This window comes from Suncus etruscus, chromosome 15, assembly GCF_024139225.1.
Source record: "Suncus etruscus isolate mSunEtr1 chromosome 15, mSunEtr1.pri.cur, whole genome shotgun sequence".
Lineage (NCBI taxonomy): Eukaryota > Metazoa > Chordata > Mammalia > Eulipotyphla > Soricidae > Suncus > Suncus etruscus.
In genome coordinates, this window is record NC_064862.1 from 22,478,252 (window position 1) to 22,496,986 (window position 18,735).

The following is an 18,735-nucleotide window of genomic DNA, read 5'->3' on the forward strand; positions in this document are numbered from 1 at the left end:
AACCACCAATCTTGTCTTTCTCCTGCTAGGTACCTGGTGGCTCCAACCTTGAAATCTTGCCTTCCTTGAACTCTGCCACCCAGCAACACTTTCTGTCCCCCTAACTCCTGGAGCTGCTTTCCTGCAGTGCAGGCTCTCTTCCTCTGGCCACGTGTCCTGTCTTGGCCAAACTTCTCTTTCTCTTTGCTTCTTCCTAGACCTCTGAGGTGGTGCTGTCCCTCAACAACTCAGGGGGTCCTGCCTCAGAATTTCACCCCCATTCTCCCATTCTCTCTGCATATCCAATTCTCAGCATTTCCATCCAGGGGCTCCCCCCTGACCTGGTCCCACCCTGTTCCACTCTCCTTCTCGCTTCTTGTACTGTTGCCACTTCAGAATTCCTGGGGGCCTCCGATGGCACTTTAAGCCCATCTCCCCATACTCCTACCATCTCCCCTGAAGTCCCCCATCTCCTGGGCCTTGTCCCAAGTCCACGCCTCTTGCCTTTTCTTGCCCCTTTTGATTCAGTTCTCCTCAGTTCTCCTTTCCTCCTCACAGCATCTCTCTGCTGGCTGGTGATTCTGGCCCCGGTTCTCTCCACTTCCTATTCTCCGCTTCTTCGTCCTGAGTTATCTGCTCTTCCCCAAGTGGGGGGGGGAAGGGGGCTTCCTCTTGCCCCCTTGCTTGGTTCTCCACAAAGTCAGTGTCCGTTGAATATCAGAATGAATGAATGAATGAATGAATGCACACTTAGGAGCTCCACGCCCAGTACTTGGGTCTGGGTATCTTCTCTTCCTTCCTTGCTGTGCTTCTGGGGGTGGCAGGGGTCCCTGAGACTCGTCTTCTGGCCTCCCTCCCCTGGTCGCAGGCCCACTAAAACTCTCTCGATTCCTGACCTACAGGAACGCCGCCATTCTCTGGAGAACAAGGTAAAGAGGCTAGAGACCATGGAGCGTAGAGAGAACAGACTGAAGGATGACATCCAGACAAAGTCCCAACAGATCCAGCAGATGGCTGATAAAATTCTGGTGAGCAGGGAACCGAAGCTTCTGGAAAAAAAAAAAAAAACGATAAAAACAAATAAAAGCCCCCGGCCAGCCCGGCCAGAGGCTGCTGATGGAAGGGGATGAGAGGAGGAGCCAAACCTGGCCAGGGGGAGAGGTCACCGCCACGCTGGTACGCTCAGGTGGCTTGCCCATGCCAGGGGGTTTTGTTCCCGCTCCAAAGCTAAAAGGGGGAAATCATTTTGACACTGGTAACAGATCCATGATGAGGAGCCATTCTTTTTTACTATTCTCTTTTGCTCCTTTTTTTTTGTTGTTAATCTGTTTATTTTTATTGAGTTCATATTCCATCATCTGTAGTATTTTTTTTTTATTTTTTTAGTTTTTGGGCCACACCCAGCAATGTTCAGGAGTTACTCCTGGTTTTAAGCTCAGAAATCACTCCTGGCAGGCTTGGGGGACATATGGATGCTGGGTCTGTCCTCAGTCAGCTGAGTGCAAGGCAAACACCCTATTGCTATGCCATCACTCCAGCCCTGTAGTACATTTTTTAAAAATTTATTTTATTTTATTCTGGTTTTTGGGCCACATCCCACGGTGCTCAGGGGTTACTTCAGGCTCTGTGCTCAGAATTCACTCCTGGCAGGCTCAGGGACAATATGGGATGCTAGGGATCGAACCCGGTTTCATTCCTCATTAGTTGGCAACATGCAAGGCAAACGCCCTGCCACGTTCTATCCCTCCGGCCCCTCGGAAGTACATTTTTATAGGAGCACTGAGGAACTTTTCTCAGCAGAGAAGTACCAGTGGCCGGCCCAGCCAGCATACAGGATTTTGACCTGCAAGACCGAATCCCCCGAACGAATTCTTGCTTTTGGAGAAAGGAATGAGTCATGTGGAATTTTTTTTTCTCTCTTCTCCCAAGTAGTATGCATCACAGATCCGTCTCGCCCACTCACTTTCTCTGTTACAGTTGGTTATTATTATTAATATTTCCCCCAATCCCCTCAGATGTAGCAAGTTTTTTTTTTAAGGTGCATATAATCATCACGGTGCTGTTTTCAGCTTTGAAGACCAAATTAGCCGAATCAAGGGAGGCTGGGTGGGAGGGAGCAGGTGTGATAGAGGAGTTTCAGGTTTGCACACTCAAGGAGGGGAGAGGCAGATGAGTCTCCTGAAGAACTCTGCTTGGGCCTCAGTGGTCCCAGGGCCAGTGATTGGTCACCTTGAAATTGGGAGATTACCTCGCTGCCTCTTCTTGTGCCTTGGTGTGACTGGAACGGTTGGGCTTTCTCTTTCTGTGTCTCTCTGCATCATTTTTTGGGAATGAGTCACGAGCAGCCATGTAGACCAACTTAGAGGACTAGAAGCCCCCCTCAGCCTCCCACGTCCCGTCAGACTTTTCCCGTCTCTGTGTTTGTATATTTTCACGAGTCTTGAGCAAACAGATGGAAGAGAAACCGGTCCCACTGTTTGGTTCTGATCCCTGCCCAGTCCTCGTAGCTCTGTCCCGACCCAAAGGCCCAATGTGACTGTTCTCCGCCCTTTCTGTTCTCTTGTTCCGTCATCCCAGTTCCTCTTGGCACCTGTCCGCTGTGAGTCCAGTTGTACCGTGAGTACTGTTAGGCTCTTAGGATCCCCTCGAACCCCTGCAAGCCCACCGCCATCACCTTCATTCCTTGCTTGGAACAGATGAAGCAGTTAAGTCTTTCTGAGGTGGCCAAGTGTCTCTCTGTTTACTGCTGCTGTGTTTATTCATTCATTCATTCATTCAACGAAGAGTTAGCAAGCTTCTGCTGTGTGCCAGGCACTGTTCTAAGTGCAAGAACTTGGAGCAGCGGGCCACAGTGTCCACGTAACAGGGCGGAGAGTTTGATCTGATAAAAATAATAGCAATGATAACATAAAATGCCAGGCCACCAAGGAGCCAGTTTCTAGACGACCTGCTTGCCTGCAGACTCCCTGTTCTTGATATTTGTGAAGCCAGAGGGATACGGACGTCTCCACCTCGAATTCTGTTTTGTCACCCCCTCATTCGCGGTTAGACCAGACCTTTGACCTTTTAGTGGTTGGTCCTCAGCCAGCTGAGGTTTGGGCTCATCTTGACATCCTGATTCCCATCCTTGCTCTGCATGTAGAGGGTCAAAGCCCAGTAAGGTGATTGATAGATAATTGATGGAGTTCTAGCATTGAGGGGGAGGGAGCAGGACGCCTTTGTCTGAGCCCGGCTTGTCACCCGAGCCTTTGTGAGCCTTTGTAAGCATGACGATGCTTAGCAGAAGGTCTCCCACTTGAGAACTCTATTCTTGGGCTCGGGGAAAGTTAACAGGCCTTGGTGCCATTCCAGGACGGTGCCACTTGGAAACAGATCCCAGTGTGTCTCTTGGTTTAAAATATTTGCTAGGGGGCCAGAGCCATAGCACAGCAGTAGGGTGTTTGCCTTGCATGTGGCCGACCCGGGAGGGACCCAGTTTGATTCCTGGTATCCCATATACTCCCCCAGCCTGCTGGGGGTGATTTCTGAGCGCAGAGCCAGGAGTAACCCCTGAGTACCGATGGCTGTGGCCCAACAACCAATCAATTAATAAAGTTTTAAAAATACACTTAAAAAAATATTGGGCCGGAGAGGTAGCATGGAGGTAGGGTGTTTGCCTTGCATGCAGAAGGATGGTGGTTCTAATCCTGGCATCCCAAATGGTCCCCCGAGCCTGCCAGGAGTGATTTCTGAGTGTAGAGCCAGGAGTCATCCCTGAGCACTGCCAGGTGTGACCCAAAAATCCAAAAAAAAAAAAAAAAAAAAAAAAAGTTCTTTCCAGAAGAGACTAGCAAGTATTTTTGTTGTTGTTGTTGTTTTTTGTTTTTTTTGGAGGGAGTCACACCTGGCAGCACTCGGGTTACTCCTGGCTCTACGCTCAGAAATCACTCCTGGCAGGCTCAGGGGAACATATGGCATGCTGGGATTCGAACCACCGTCCTTCTGCATGCAAGGCAAATGCCCTACATCCATGCTATTTCTTCGGCCCCTGGAAAGAACTATTAAAACCCTAATCATGGGGCTGGAGAGATAGCACAGCAGAAAGGCGTTTGCCTTGCATGCAGTCGAATCCTGGCATCCCATATGGTCCCCCCATACCTGCCAGAAGTGATTTCTGAGCACAGAGCCAGGAGTAACCCCAGAGCACCGCTGGGTGTGACCCCAAAACCAAAAATAAATAAATAAATAAAACCCTAATCATTGGAATTTTGAGTAGAACAGAGTTGCTTTCGATTTTAAGAAAGATATTGCGGGGGGTCTGGGTGGGAATGGGAAACCCTTTCTCCACACAAAGCCCTTGAAGTCTGTTTTTATTAATTAAAATTCTTTTTGGATTTCCGCTTTTCAAGTCCACATCTGTTAGCTTGCAGGAGAGCGAAGCACCTGGCCTGAAAATGGAATAATCTCAGGCCCAAAGCAGACCAGACTTTCAATAAGCCTAATCAGGACCATTTTCTGTGCATGTGAATGTGAATGTCATTTCTCACCCCCCATCTCTATTTTATGGCTATATCCTGTATAATCTTCTCATTCTTCCAGCTTCTCGTAATTACTTCTACTTCAAAGGAAAATTTCCTAATACGATGAAAAGATGAAAACTTGGAGTAATGACTTTTGATATTAGTAATTAACTAATGGATCCAAATTCATCAGAATTCACGTCGACGAGGTTAGCCGCATTTATAGACTGTTTCCGTGTATTGAATGCTGCCTCTTCAGCGCACAAATGAATTGGTATAATTTTCAAATGAATACAATTTTATTTAAAGAGAAAAAAATTTAATGAGGGAAAAGAACATTATATTGGAGCTATTTTTATTACTCCAAATTCTCTTTTCATCCTGCACTCACGTGAGTGTCATTATCAGTGTGTTTTATGTTTTGCTTTCTTCTCATTAATCTTGTATCATATAAACATTTTGTGAACATCTCTCAATTTCTACTTCCTGTGCATATCACCCAGTTAAAAAGAATCTTAAATTGAACACAGTTCAGTGTACCATTCAAAACTCTCAACCTTTAAATTGTAATTTTTGCTATTCTTGAGTTATCAATTTGCTAGTGGGAAAAATGCAGGATTTTATTTTACTTTATTATTATTTTTTTATTTTTGGGGGGCCACACCCCACCCACAGTGCTCAGGGTCTACTCCTGGCTCTGCACCCAGAAAGTCCTCCTAGCAATGCTCAGGGGACCATATGGGATGTCAGGAATGGAACCAGGTTCCCTCCCAGGTCAGCTGCATGCAAGGGAAAAGTCCTACTGCTGTGCTATCTCTCCAGCCCCTACAGAATATGTTTAGCCATCACACTAAGTCAAGGTGTGTGTGTGTGTGTGTGTGTCTCCTCAGCTGGCCAAAGCCCAGTTCCCTCCCCAAGAGCACTAGGAATGCAGCTGCCTGTACCCGGGACACTCTTGAGCTGTCTCAATCACTTTGGGTCTGTCCCACCCTCTGCACACCTGATGTCTCTGTTCTTTGTGTCCAGGAGCTGGAAGAGAAGCACCGGGAGGCCCAGGTCTCGGCCCAGCACCTGGAGGTCCACCTGAAACAGAAGGAGCAGCACTATGAGGAGAAGATCAAAGTAAGATGTTCTGAGGCCTTCCCTCAGCTGCTGCATCTCCCCATCTTCTTTTCCAGTGCTCTGGGCTGCTTTTGTGTGTGTGCGTGTGTGTGTGTGTTTTTCTTTTTCAGGCCACACCCGTTTGATGCTCAGGGGTTACTCCTGGCTCAGCGCTCAGAAACTGCCCCTGGCTTGGGGGGACCATATGGGATACCGGGGAATCGAACCGAGGTCCTTCCTTGGCTAGCGCTTGCAAGGCAGACACCTTACCTCTAGCGCCACCTCGCCTGCCCCTGGGCTGCTTTTTCTGTTAAATGAAGTGATGGATCTGGGCGAATGATTCAAAAGCCAGGGTGGGAGGTTTGGGGGTGGGTGATCCATCTGCAGGTTCAGATACTTGGAGTTAAGAAAGCTTTTTTTGGGCCAGAAAGATAGCACAGCAGTAGGGCATTTGCCTTGCACACGGCTGACCCAGGACGGACCCAGGTTCGATCCCCAGCATCCCATATGGTTCAAAACATTACCCCCCAAAAAACATAAAGAAAACTTTTGGGGAAGGGTCCCCCAAAGTGGTAGGGTATTTGCCTGGCATGTATTCAACTCAGGTTTGATCCCTAGCATCCCATATGGTCCCATGAGCCCACCAGGAGTGATTCCTGAGCGCAGAGCCAAATGAAGCTCAAAATCCATTTCTCCTCAATAAAAGATAACCCCAGCCCCTCCCCTTTTTTAAAATAATTTGAGAGAATGACATTGGATGTCAGTTATATCTTCAAAATAATTTCTTTGGGGGCTGGAGCAATAGCACAGGTAGGGCTTTTGCCTTGCATGTGGCCAACCTGGGACGGACCTGGGTTCGATTCCCTGCATCCCATATGGTCCCAGAGCCTGCCAGGGGTGATTTCTGAGCACACGGTCAGGAATAACCCCTGAGCTCTGCTGGGTATGCTCAACACCCTCCCCCCAAAAAATTCTTATTTCATGATCATTTAAATTTAGTGACAGCTTCACTCTATTCTTTGTGTTAAATGTCCCTTCCCCAGCTCAGACCTAGGATCCTTTCCCTTTCATTGGAAGTGTCTTCCTGACGACTCTCTTCAGTGGCTGCCTTCAGGCAGACTCCCTCTCTCTGACTGGACCTTTCACCTTAATCCTTGACAAATGCCTTGGCTGGGGATGGAATTCTGAATTTGCGCTTAACTTCCAACTCACCTTGAAGGTATCATTCCAGGAGTCAGCTTTCGTCCTAATGAGCTACTTCCGGGGAAGAAATTCAATTCTTCTCCTTTGCCTGCTTTACTTTTTTTTGCAACAGCTTAATTTTCTGAAGCTTTACCTTGATGTGCCTGAATGTGTATTTTTTTATAGACTTAATTTTAACAATATTGGTTCAATATGATGTTGAATATGTTGGTATTTGTTCTGGAAAATTATGGTTTGTTATATTTCAAAGATTATTTCTTCCCCTTCTGAGGATTTAATGTGGTGGTTGTGGGGTCACTTTCAGTCCAGCCCTTTTTCATAATCTTCCATTTGGCACTGTATTTTGGATAGGTTTTGATTAGATTTCTAGTTTGATTGAATTCTTGCCTATGTAATTCACAGCCAATGAAAAAAAAATTGAGGGGGGGGGGCGGCCCACACCTGGTGGTGCTCAGAGGTTCCTCCTAGTTCTGCACTCAGAAACTTCTCCTGGCAGGCTGGGGGGACCCAATGGGATGCTGGGGATCAAACCCACGTCCTTCCTAGGTCAGCCGTGTGCAAGGCAAACTCCTTACTACTGTGCTACTACTCTGGCCCCAGCCAGTGAAATTTTAAACTGATGGCAGCTACCTTTTATACTAGACATCCTATTTGAAATCTTTTCTCATTTACTGGATCTATGGTTTTAACGGCCTGTCTGGTGGACCAGCCAATAGGTTGACATATTTCTTGTTCTGTGCAAGAGATGTTTAAGCTTTAACATGGTGGTTTTCAGCAGCTGTGACTTGCAGGTATGAAAAGGCGAAACATACTCTGGGTGACTTAAGGGTCTCTGCTCTTCTCCCTGCCACATTTTCAGGCATTTCTCTGCTGTTTCTGCACACTAAACATGGTTGCTTTATGATCTGTGTCTTGTAACTGCAGTGCTGGAAGTTTCTCAGGCTCTGCTTCTTTTCCACTCACTTGGCTCCTCATCATGTCCTTCCTGGCTCCCTGATTCCTGAGGATTCCTGAAGGCTCCAAATCACCACAGGCGTGTGATCTGTGGTGGTGTCTCAGGCTGGGACTTCTTTTTGTTTTTGTTTTTGGGTCACACCTGTTGGTGCTCAGGGATTCCTCCTGGCTCTGCACTCAGAAATTGCTCCTGGCAGGCTTGAGGAGATCATGTGGGATGCCGGAGATTGAACTTGGGTTGGTCCCGGGTCGGTCACAAGTATCATCTCAGTTTTTGTTATTTTGGGTTTTTATTTGGTTTCTGGGCCACACCCACAGCACTTATGTGTTACTTTTTTTTTTTTAATTTTATTCATGATTTTTTAAATTTATTAATTTTTGGGTCACACCCGGCAGTGCTTGGGCTACTCCTGGCTCTTCGCTTAAAAATCACTTCTGGCAGGCTCAGGGGACCATATAGGATGTCAGGGATCGAACCTGGGCTCGTCCCATTTGTGCAAGGCAAATGCTGTAGTGCTCTGACTTCTCATCTCAGTTTTTTAAGTTATTATTTCAGTTTTATTCTTAGTTTTAAAGTACCCAAAGTGATTGCCAGTCTTCTCTTTTTTTTTTCCCCTTTGAGAAAAATCACATCATGTTTTTCGGGGCTGGAGAGAGAGTGCAGTGGGTAGGGCGCTTGCCTTGCACACAGCAGACCCAGGTTCGATACCCAGCATCCCATATGGTCTGCCAAGGCTTCCAGGAGTGATTCCTGAGTGCAGAGCCAGGAGTTTCACATCAGCATCTCTGACTTGTGTGATGGTCTTGTTACAGACTTGGTTGGATTCCTCAAGTCTCAAAGATCATGCGTGCCTCTGACCACATGTGACATCACTTCTGTGAGGCATGCTACACCTCCTTGTATTCCCAGAGTCACTTCTGGTTGTTTTCCATTGAAAGAAATAGGGAGACAACTCAGAAATGACCTTAAAATGTTTCCATGAGTTGGAAACTGGGAGAGAAAGCACAGTAAGGGAGAGTGCATGCCTTGCACACTTGTGGCTGTCCCGGGTTTGATCCCTGGCCTCCCATAGAGTCCCCTGAGCACTTACGGGAGTGATTGATTCCTGAGTGCAGAGCTAGGCGTAACCCCTGAATGCTGCCACTGTGACCCAAAAAAACAAACCAAGACCCCTTCTTTGCTCATTGTAGTCTTTGCTCAGTTTTCTTGGTCTGAATTGTGATGGCATTTCACCATTCATCTTCGAGCGGGAATGAGGACAAAGTGATAGTATAACAAGTAAGGTGCTTGCACGCAGCTGACCTGGGTTCGATCCTTGACCTTCCTCAGGATCTATTTCCCAAGCATAGAGCCAGGAGTAAGCCCCGAGCACCCACAAGTAAAATAAGAAATCATGAGAATGTACACAGGAAGCTTCTGGCCCCTTTCACATGAAAATGACCCTCAGTAAGACCTTTCTCTGAACAGGACGATGGATTGTGTTCTCTTGCCAAAAAGCCATTTTACTCTTGTCTTTGGTGGGGGTTGGTGGTGGTGTCTCTCATCAGGAGGTCTGGAGGTCTCCTGGTGATATCTCACCTACCAGGCCAGTGGTTCTGGGATTCTGGATTCCTAGCACCCCAGGATGTGGTGCTGTTCTGGCCCTTTGGTGACGGGGCCCAACAGGGTCCCACTGGGCAGAGGTCAGGCCCCGTGCTCCAGGGATTGATCCATGGTGGGCCACATGCCAGGCTCTCACCCTCGCTTGCCTGCTGTTCCCAGCCTCTATCTCCTGCCTCAGTACAAGACGCTCAACTCCGTCCCCTCAACTCTTTGCTTCGCCCATCTGATGGCTTATGTTTGTTTGTTCTTCTGCTGACTTGAATCCTATCGAAGCCAAGGTGGGTCCATTCTTGGGAGGAGGTGGTTCTCTCCGGCCCATGTCATTGTCTGATTCGGAGTGTAGTTGAAGCAGAATTAGTCTGAGCATGCACCGTGTTACAAGAACCTTACAAGGGCCTTGTTTTATGTTGTGTTTTCTTTTATTTATTTGTTATTTTTGGTTTTGGGGGCCATTCCCAGTGGCGCTCAGGGGTTATTCCTGGCTCTGCATTCAGAAATTGCTCCTGGAAAGCTTGGGGGACCATATGGGGTGCCAGGAATTAAACCTGGGTCTGTCCCAGGTTGGCTCTGTGCACGGCAAATGCCCTATGCTAAGCTATCACTCCAGCCCCAAAATATTTACTTATTTAGTTTTTTTGGTCACACTTGCCAGTGCTCAGGGAAGACTCCTGGCAGGCTCAGGGAACCATGTGGGATGCCGGGAATCAAGCCTGGATCTGTCCCAGGTCGGCTGCGTGCAAGGCAAATGCCCTACCTCTGTGCTATCGCGACAGCCCTTTATGTTGTGTCTTCTTGCCTTTTTTTTTTTAAGTAGGGCATGATATTGTGCGTCTGATGCCTTTATACATTTTATTATTGAGCTGAGGTCTCCATCCCACTCAGGGGTCACTCCTGGTGGTGCTTGGGGAACCATATGCAAAGCTAGAGGTTAAGCCCCCATGCTGCCTTCTGGCAGGATAGCCTTTTCCAGACCCTACAACATCTGTCAGGGAAAGATCTATTTGTCTCCTTCCGTCTTCCCTCCTGGAATCTTCTTTTTGGCTTGTCTGCCTTGCATGTCTCATTTCGGCCTCTCTCCGGCCATTGCTGTCAGCCCCGGTTCTGATCCTAGCCTAGATTCCAGCCCTTTCTAGTTCATAATTTTAGACTCAGAGCCCGCGTCCCTCCTACCCGACCGACCCCAGCCTTCACCTTTTGTTCCGCTCGCTCTGCCAACTCTCCTGTTTCTGCCACCGGCAAGCTCTGGTTTAAAGCTGCTTTGAAATCTGTTCTCTCCTTTCTGTATCAAACTGCAGACCCCCTCCCCGAGGATGGGCTCTTTTTTGCACGGACAAAGGCCCCCTTCCCAGTTGCCATTTTGGACAAGACAGGTCTTTGTTCCACCTGTGACCCCAATTCTTTGAGCCTCCCTGACTTCAGAGGCCTATTGGAGTCACTAGAGGGAGGGACCTAGTGGCTGTGTGTGCCTGACGAAACATTCCATCTAGCCATGGTGTCCTGACTGCTTCGTTTTCATGCTTTCTTGTTCTGTGAGAACATTAGGTCCTTCCTGTGGTGTTCTCAGTCTCAGGGGAGACCATGTGCTTTCTCTCCTTCCCTGACTCCTCCGGACCTCCAAGGAAGGTGTCAGGGGTTATGTTTTTAGCCAAAACAGAGAAGAAAATGGAGGAAGAGGATAGCTTCTTCCAATTGGGCTAGAATCTTTCTGTCCCTGGCCCACCTGAACGTCGGCCTTGGCCACACAGCCTTCCCCAGTCTTCTGCTCCTAGTTGGTCCCTCTGTCCATACTCCTGGCTCTGTGCTCAGAAATTGCTTCTGGCAGGTTGCGGGGGTTAGGGGGGGGAAACATGTGGGATCCTGGAGATTGAATCCGGGTCAACCACATGCAAGGCAGATGTCCTCCCTCCTCCAGAGGGATTCTTTTACTCTTTCCTGCCAGAGCCCAGCCCCACTCTCTGCCTCTATATTGGGATCTCTCTGTTTGTGTTAATGTTGGTTAATGTTGGTTCTTGGTCTTGGGGCACCATGTTCCTTGATGGTGACCCTTGACCTTTTTTTTTTTTTTTTTTGGTTCTGAGTCACACCAGACAGTGCTTACTCCTGGCTCTGCACTCAGAAATTGCCCCTGGCAGGCTTGGGGGACCCTGTGGGATTCTGGGATTTGAACCACGGTCTGTCTTGGGTCAGCTGCATGCAAGGAAAATATTCTACCGTTTTGCTTTCACTCTGGCTCCTGATCCATGACTTCTTAGAAGTCTTATCCTAGTGGATCCTGGACTTCCTTCTCTTGGTCACTGTGTTCAGAGGTGTGGCCTCCCCTTTCTTTCATCCACTTCTGTTTTTTAATTTTTAATTTTATTATTTATTCTAGGGGTCAGGGCACGCATTCTTTGTCTCATCCTCCTTCCCTCCTTACCTGCTCAATTTTTTTCCAATCTGGACAGACAGATGGATGGACGGATGGACACATATCTCTTTTGTTTTCCTCAGGTGTTGGACAGTCAGATCAAGAAAGACCTGGCGGATAAGGAGACCCTGGAGAACATGATGCAGAGACATGAAGAGGAGGCCCATGAGAAGGGCAAGATCCTCAGCGAGCAGAAGGCGGTGGGTACAAGGAGGGGCTGAGTCATGCCAGGATACCCCCACTCCCACGTGGTGATGAGAGGCTGTTCCAGTGGCCTCATTAGACTTTCCAGAAAGTCCCTCGAACCCTCTGCACTCCATTGTGCCTCTACTAGAAGCAGAGGGCCGTGACAGTTCTCAGTGGCCAGTATGGCCTTTCAAGTTGTTTTTGTTTGTTTGCTCATTTATTTGGGGGCTATACCTTGGGTGTTCAGGGTTTGCTCCCGGCTCAGAGTTCAGGATTGCTCCTGGCAGGACTCAAAGAAGACCATAGTGTGGGGCCGGGATAGACTCCAAAGAGGCTGATACCCTCTACCCGCTGTGCTCTCTGCTCTCTCCAGCCCTCAATTGTGTCTCAGAGATAACTCACTGGTTTGTCAGCTAGGATCCTGTCCTGTCCTTTAAAATGCCCTGATGTGATGGCGCAGGGGGCCGGAGAGATAGCATGGAGGTAGGGCATTTGCCTTGTATGCAGAAGGACGGTGATTCAAATCCCGGCATCCCATATGGTCTTCTGAGCCTGTCAGGAGCAATTTCTGAGCCTAGAGCCAGGAGTGACCCCTGAGTGCTGCCAAATGTGACCCAAACACCAAAAAAAAAAAAACAAAACAAACAAACAAACAAAACGATGGCACAGCAGCAAGGCATTTGCCATGCACACGGCTGCCCCAGGGCAGACCACGGTGTCCCATATGGTCCCCCAAGCCAGGAATGATTTCTGAGCGCAGAGCCAAGAATAACCCCTAAGCATCACCAGGTGTGGCCCCCAAAACCGAAACTCCCCAAAAAATGCTCTGACAGAAGTTTCCAGGAACTCTCTCCATCTTCCCCCTGTAGTCTCTTACATAAGAGCCTCCTGCCTTTCTAACCCATCAAGGCAGCTGTTCCAGAACCTTCCCATCCCGTAGGGGCACCCCTGATGCCCGTTCATCTCCATCAGAACCCCCACGAGACTTTGCACAGCAGACGCTTGAAGTAGAAGGCCCAGGAAGGCAGGTGGGGTGGAATGGAGAAAGTTCTATTTTTAGTCCTAGCCATGGGAGTCATGAAATGGGAAACTTTGCGTTGAGACTCAAGGACAGTAGTGGCAAGGCAAGAGAGAGAAGGAATGACAGACAATAACAGCCCACGGGGCAGCTGGTGAGAGTTGTGAACCTGCAAACTCAGGCTCTAGGCTGCAACAGGCCTCATTCCACAGAACCTGGTCCTTATAATTTGCATGTAGCCCACCACATGTGGATAATAGAGCTGATTGCCTGTGGGGAGGGAGGAGATCTCTGATCCCAAAGGCCAGCCTTGTCAAGGCCAACCAGATTAGGGGTTGTACCCTTGTCCCCTAAGCAGGCATGGCTCACAAACAAACCAGAACAAAACAAAACAAAACAAACCCCTAGGGCCCAGACTACATGAGGCTTTTTGTTATCTCTGTTCAAATTACTGGAAAATCCATGCCTTCCTCTTTTTCTCTGTCCCACCAAGCCCATGTCAAGGACCTGTGAGATTCCAAAAGGTCTCCTGTGTTTCAGATGATCAATGCCATGGATTCCAAGATCAGATCCCTGGAGCAGAGGATTGTGGAATTGTCAGAAGCCAATAAGCTGGCAGCCAACAGCAGCCTCTTCACCCAGAGGAACATGTAAGTCTTCGATTTCTGACTCCTCACAACACGATTCAGGGCCAAGTGCTCCATTCCAACCTGAGGGAGCTGGAAAACAAGGTTATGCCCATGGTTGCTAGGCCCCTGCCCTGGACCCTTAGGGGACTTCCTTGGCCCTGTTCTGTGTGGTCTTGTTGAATTAAATTAATAAAAGTCTTGGATGGTGCTGGGTCATGGTGGATGGATGGTGAGGCCTTTCTTGACCAGGACGTTCTTTGGCCAGGCGGGTCTGAGGGTTCAGGATAACAGCGAGGAAAAGACTTACAAGCAGTCAGTAAAAGCCAGGAGACATACAGCTTTATTACAAGGCTCGAACCACCATGTGTGGCTTCTAAGCTAAACTGCCTCTCTACACCCAACCTAACCTCTTGCTGAATCTCTCTCTTTCACTGCTCCCCCAGGCTTTAATTACCAACTTCAGACCCCTCCCAGCAGTGGGCTGGTCTGACCTTTCTTTTGCTTCCCTTGCTACCAGGTTACATGCTCTGCTCTCTCTAGTGAGTCTCTCTCTCTCTCTCCCTCTCTCTCCTCTCTCTTTACACTCTCTCTCTCATCTCCCCTCTTCTCCACTCCCCTCCTCTCCCTTCCCCTCTCTTCCTCTCCCCTCTCTTCTTTTCCCCTCCCCTCTCCCTTCCCCTTCCCCTCCTCTCCCTTCCCCTCTCTTCCTCTCCCCTCTCTTCTTTTCCCCTCCCCTCTCCCTTCCCCTCCCCTACTCTCCCCTCCCCTCCCCTCAGTGCTTAAGCCCAAAGTGATTTGGGGGTACCCAATTGGGCTGTTCCTTCTATGAAGTTAGGCCTTGGGGACCAAGTTTGGGGTTCTGCCCGGACTCTCTATTCCAGGAGCTCTTTAGTCTTAAATGGTTCATGCAGAGAATCCCCAACTTGAGGGTCTGTCTCTCCCCTTGAGACTTTATTCAACTGCCACTCATTTCATCCAGTGAACCAGCGGCCTTTTGGCCCTTGGGTCAGTCCGGGAGTGGAGACTTTGGAGCTGTTGGGTAGAGAGAAGTGAGCGAAGCCTCCAGAAGAAAGAAAGAATAGCCTGATTCCCCCTTTCTTGCCAAGGCCCCTATTTTAATGAGTTTTTAGGGCACACTTGTGCTCTCAAGAAGTCTGTTTCCAGGGGCCGGGCGGTGGCGCTGGAGGTAAGGTGCCTGCCTTGCCTGCGCTAGCCTAGGACGGACCGTGGTTCGATCCCCCGGCGTCCCATATGGTCCCCCAAGAAGCCAGGAGCAACTTCTGAGCGCATAGCCAGGAGTAACCCCTGAGCGTCACAGGGTGTGGCCCAAAAACCAAAAAAAAAAAAAAAAAAAAGTCTGTTTCCAGAGCTTAAGATAAGCGTAGTGGTAGGGCATTTGCCTTGCACACAGCTGCCCCAGGAGGGACCTGGTTCGATTCCCAGCTTCCCATATGGTCCCCCAAGCCTGCCAGGGGCAATTTCTGAGTGCCGAGTCTGGAGTAACCCCTGAGTGCCACTGGGTATGGCCCAAAAACCAATCAATCAATCAATCAAGTTTAAAAAAAAAAGTTCATTCCCACTCCCTGCCACAGAACAAGAGGAAAATTTTGGTCTATCCAAAACTTTCTGGTATATCTTGCAACTCTGGTATATCTTGCAACCCCTTGAAGCCCTAAGCCTTACGGGGGTCCCACATCTGAGCTTCTTGGGAAGGTAAAGAGCGACCAGCACCTTTTTTGTTTTCGTTTCTGTTTTGGGGCCATACTGGTGATTTCTCCTGAATCTGCACTAAAAAATGGCTCCTGGCAAGCTTGGGGGACCATATGGGATGCTGGGGATCGAACCACCTGTCCCGGATCCAAGGCAAATGCCCTACTCACTGAGCCATCTTTCTGGCCCCTCGGGGTTTGCTTCCAAGCAGACCCTGATACTGCTTAGTCTGATCCTGCCATCACCCCCTCCAGGAAGGCCCAGGAAGAGATGATTTCCGAGCTCAGGCAGCAGAAGTTCTACTTGGAAACGCAGGCGGGGAAGCTGGAAGCCCAGAACCGGAAGCTGGAGGAGCAGCTGGAGAAGATCAGCCACCAGGACCACAGCGACAAGAGTCGGCTGCTGGAGCTGGAGACAAGGTTGCGAGAGGTGAGAGAGTGTGTGAAGGGGGGCAATCTTCTGAGGAGATTTTCTGGGGAATGGGTGGTGGGGGGACACCCACAGAAATCAGCAACATCATACTGTCTTATCAATCTCAAGTCCGACCCACTGCATGCACAGAAGGGGTCTGTGTGGCATTCTTGAATGGTTTGTGAGCTAGGCGGTACCCCATTTACAGAGAGAGGGGTTCTATACTCCCCAAAATTAAACTTTCTAGGGGCTAGAGAGATAATGTAGCAGTACAGCATTTGCCTTGCACGCGACCAACCTGGGACTGACTTGGGTTTGATTCCCGGCATCCCATATGGTTCCCCAAGCCTGCCAGGGGTGATTTCTGAGCACAGAAGTAACCCCTGAAGGCTGCTGGGTATGCACACAAACAAACAAAAATCTTTCTAGGGGCTGGGTTCCATCCCTGGCATTCCTTAGGGTCCCGAAGCCCGCCAGGAGTGATTTCTGGGCATAGAACCAGGAGTATTCCCTGAGCGCCGCCAAGTGTGGGCCCAGAGAACAAAGCAAAGCAAAACAAAACAAAACAAAAACAAACAAAAAAGGCTATTCCTGATGTTCCTAAGTTCCTAATTTCCCAGGCCAAGAATGGGCAAGATTCGGGGAGAGGAAATTTATTACCTCAGCCTACTGTCACGGGCCCTTCGGGCAGAGGGCCTCCTTTCACCTCTGTGGAATGAAAACTGTCACCTCCTTCACATGAACCAGACAATTTCTCATTTCTGGGGAAGGCTGCCCCCTGGAGGAGTCAAACCATCCCTCATTTAGCTCTTTCGATTAGGGTCTCACAGCAGCACGGCACCTTCAGGAGGGCTACTCCCTCCTCTTAGTGCACAGGGGTGTGCACTCAGGGGTCCTGCACCCTCGGACCAGCCAGCAGTGCCGCCGCCTCCCAGGCCAGAGCCAGGGATCCCCTAGGCCCACTATGGCGAACCTCTGGCATGCAAAGGCCTTGCAGCTGGCACACGGGAAGGTCCACAATTAATAAATTTATAAAATTTATAGAGTTTTTAGATGCTAAAATCTTGTTATTAAGGTTTAATTGACATGCTTGGCACTTTGAGGAAATTCTTTGGTTTTGTGCGGCAGTTTGGGCACTCGGGCTCAAAAGATTAGCCATCACTGCCCTATGTGATGTGCAGCCAACGGGACACAGCATTGCCTGTCCGAGTTGGGACGAGGCGCGGTGAGGCTTGCAGGATGACGGGACAAGCAAGGTCTCCTGGCCCATCTCAGCTTCAGGCTTGCTGGGCCTGTTGCTCCCGTGATTGTCCCTAGGCACTGGGAGAGTCATTTTTGGGGGAGTCTCAGCATAGGGGAGGCAGTTTGGGGAAAGGAAATGACCCTGTTTGGCAGAAGCACAGGGGAGCCCCGATGACAGAGTCGCTTGTTCTCTCTCTCTCTCTCTCTCTCTCTCTCTCTCTCTCTCTCTCTCTCTCTCTCTCTCTCTCTCTCTCTCTCATATTCCTTCTGATCACTTTTTTATTTTTATTGTTTTTGGATCAAATCCAGCCATGTTCAGAGATTACTTCTGGGTCTGTGCTCAGGAATCTCTCCTGGGAGGCTTGGGGGACCATATGGGAATGGAACCCGGGTCTCTCCTGGACCGGCCACATGCAAGCAAACACCCTACCGTTGTGCTATCACTTTTACCCCTGCTCTTTGTTTTTGGGCCATAACCTGCAGCACTTGGGTTCCTCCTGGCTCTGTACTCAGGAATCACTCCCGGCAGGCTCAGGGAACCCTTTGGGGTGCTGGGGAATCGAACCTGGGTCAGCTGCAGGCAAGGCGAATGCCCTACCCATTGTGCTATCTATCACTCCACCCCTGTCCTGGTGACTTTGACCATGGCCTGTGGCCCACTGCACCCCTCCCTGCCCCTCAGCTGAGGGCTGTGTCCAGGTGTCAGATTCGGGTTGCACAGCAACTACAGCTGGCCCTTCTTGCCCCGGCCTCTTCCCTGCAGGTCAGCCTTGAGCACGAGGAGCAGAAGCTGGAACTGAAGCGCCAGCTCACGGAGCTGCAGCTGTCTCTGCAGGAGCGAGAGTCTCAGCTGACGGCCCTGCAGACAGCCCGAGCTGCCCTCGAGAGCCAGCTGCGCCAGGCCAAGACTGAGCTGGAGGAGACCACGGCAGAAGCCGAGGAGGAGATTCAGGCCCTCACGGTAGGCCTCTGGAACTGGGCACTTGATAGGAAGGACCTTGGCTGTTGCGGTACCACCCAATGGTGGGATCAAATACCACCCAATGGTGTAAGCAGAATCAGGTACCACCCTAGGGTGGGGTCAGAATGCCAGGTTACACCCTAGGGTAGGGCACAATCACCGATCATGGTAGGGTCATGACATAATAATCCCATAAAATGTTTACATACACAATACTTGGCCTCATGTTCAGATCTCAGGGCCTGGAGAGAGAGTCTAGCGGGCAAGGTGTAGGCCCTGTGTGCGGCTGACTAGGATCAATCCCTCTGTATCCCATCTGGTCTCCGGAATCCACCAGGAGGGCTTCCTGAGTGCAGAGCCAGAAGTAACCCCTGAGCATTGGGTCTGATCCAAACCCTCTCATCAAAAAAAAAAAAAAAGAACAAAATAGTGATCAGGAGAGGGAACATGAGAGAGACCCCAAAACAAGCAAACAAAAAACTTGGAATCTTCAAGAGAGAAAGACAAGAATCCCCCAAGAAACTTACTGGACAAAAAAATCGGCAAAAACATGGGCATTCTTTTCTTTTTTTCTTTTCCTTTTCTTTTTCGAGGATTGGGTTACACCCGGTGGCGCTCAGGGGTTACTCCTAGCCCTGCTCTCAGAAATTGCCCCTGGAAGACTCGGGGGATCCTATGGGGGCCAGGGATTGAACTCAAGTCGGCCGTGTGCAGTGCGTTTGTCTTACCACTGTGCTGTCGCTCCAGCCCCAGCTTTACTGCTCTTTCTGAAAGCTTAGCTTATTTTGCCCAACTGGAAAAGCATTAAAAATATCCCACTTCTCTTGGAAGG

General features: G+C 49.4%; 1 protein-coding gene across 1 annotated transcript in view; it reads left to right on the top strand.

Annotated features, from left to right (window-relative positions):
* CIT (citron rho-interacting serine/threonine kinase) overlaps positions 1-18,735 on the top strand; it is a 159,611-nt gene that overhangs the window by 86,981 nt on the left and 53,895 nt on the right. The window contains exons 16-21 of the mRNA XM_049787776.1: positions 882-1,007; positions 5,505-5,600; positions 11,830-11,946; positions 13,491-13,600; positions 15,544-15,718; positions 17,706-17,903. Of these exons, the coding sequence (XP_049643733.1) occupies positions 882-1,007; positions 5,505-5,600; positions 11,830-11,946; positions 13,491-13,600; positions 15,544-15,718; positions 17,706-17,903 (822 nt within the window). The remainder of the gene's footprint in view (positions 1-881; positions 1,008-5,504; positions 5,601-11,829; positions 11,947-13,490; positions 13,601-15,543; positions 15,719-17,705; positions 17,904-18,735) is intronic.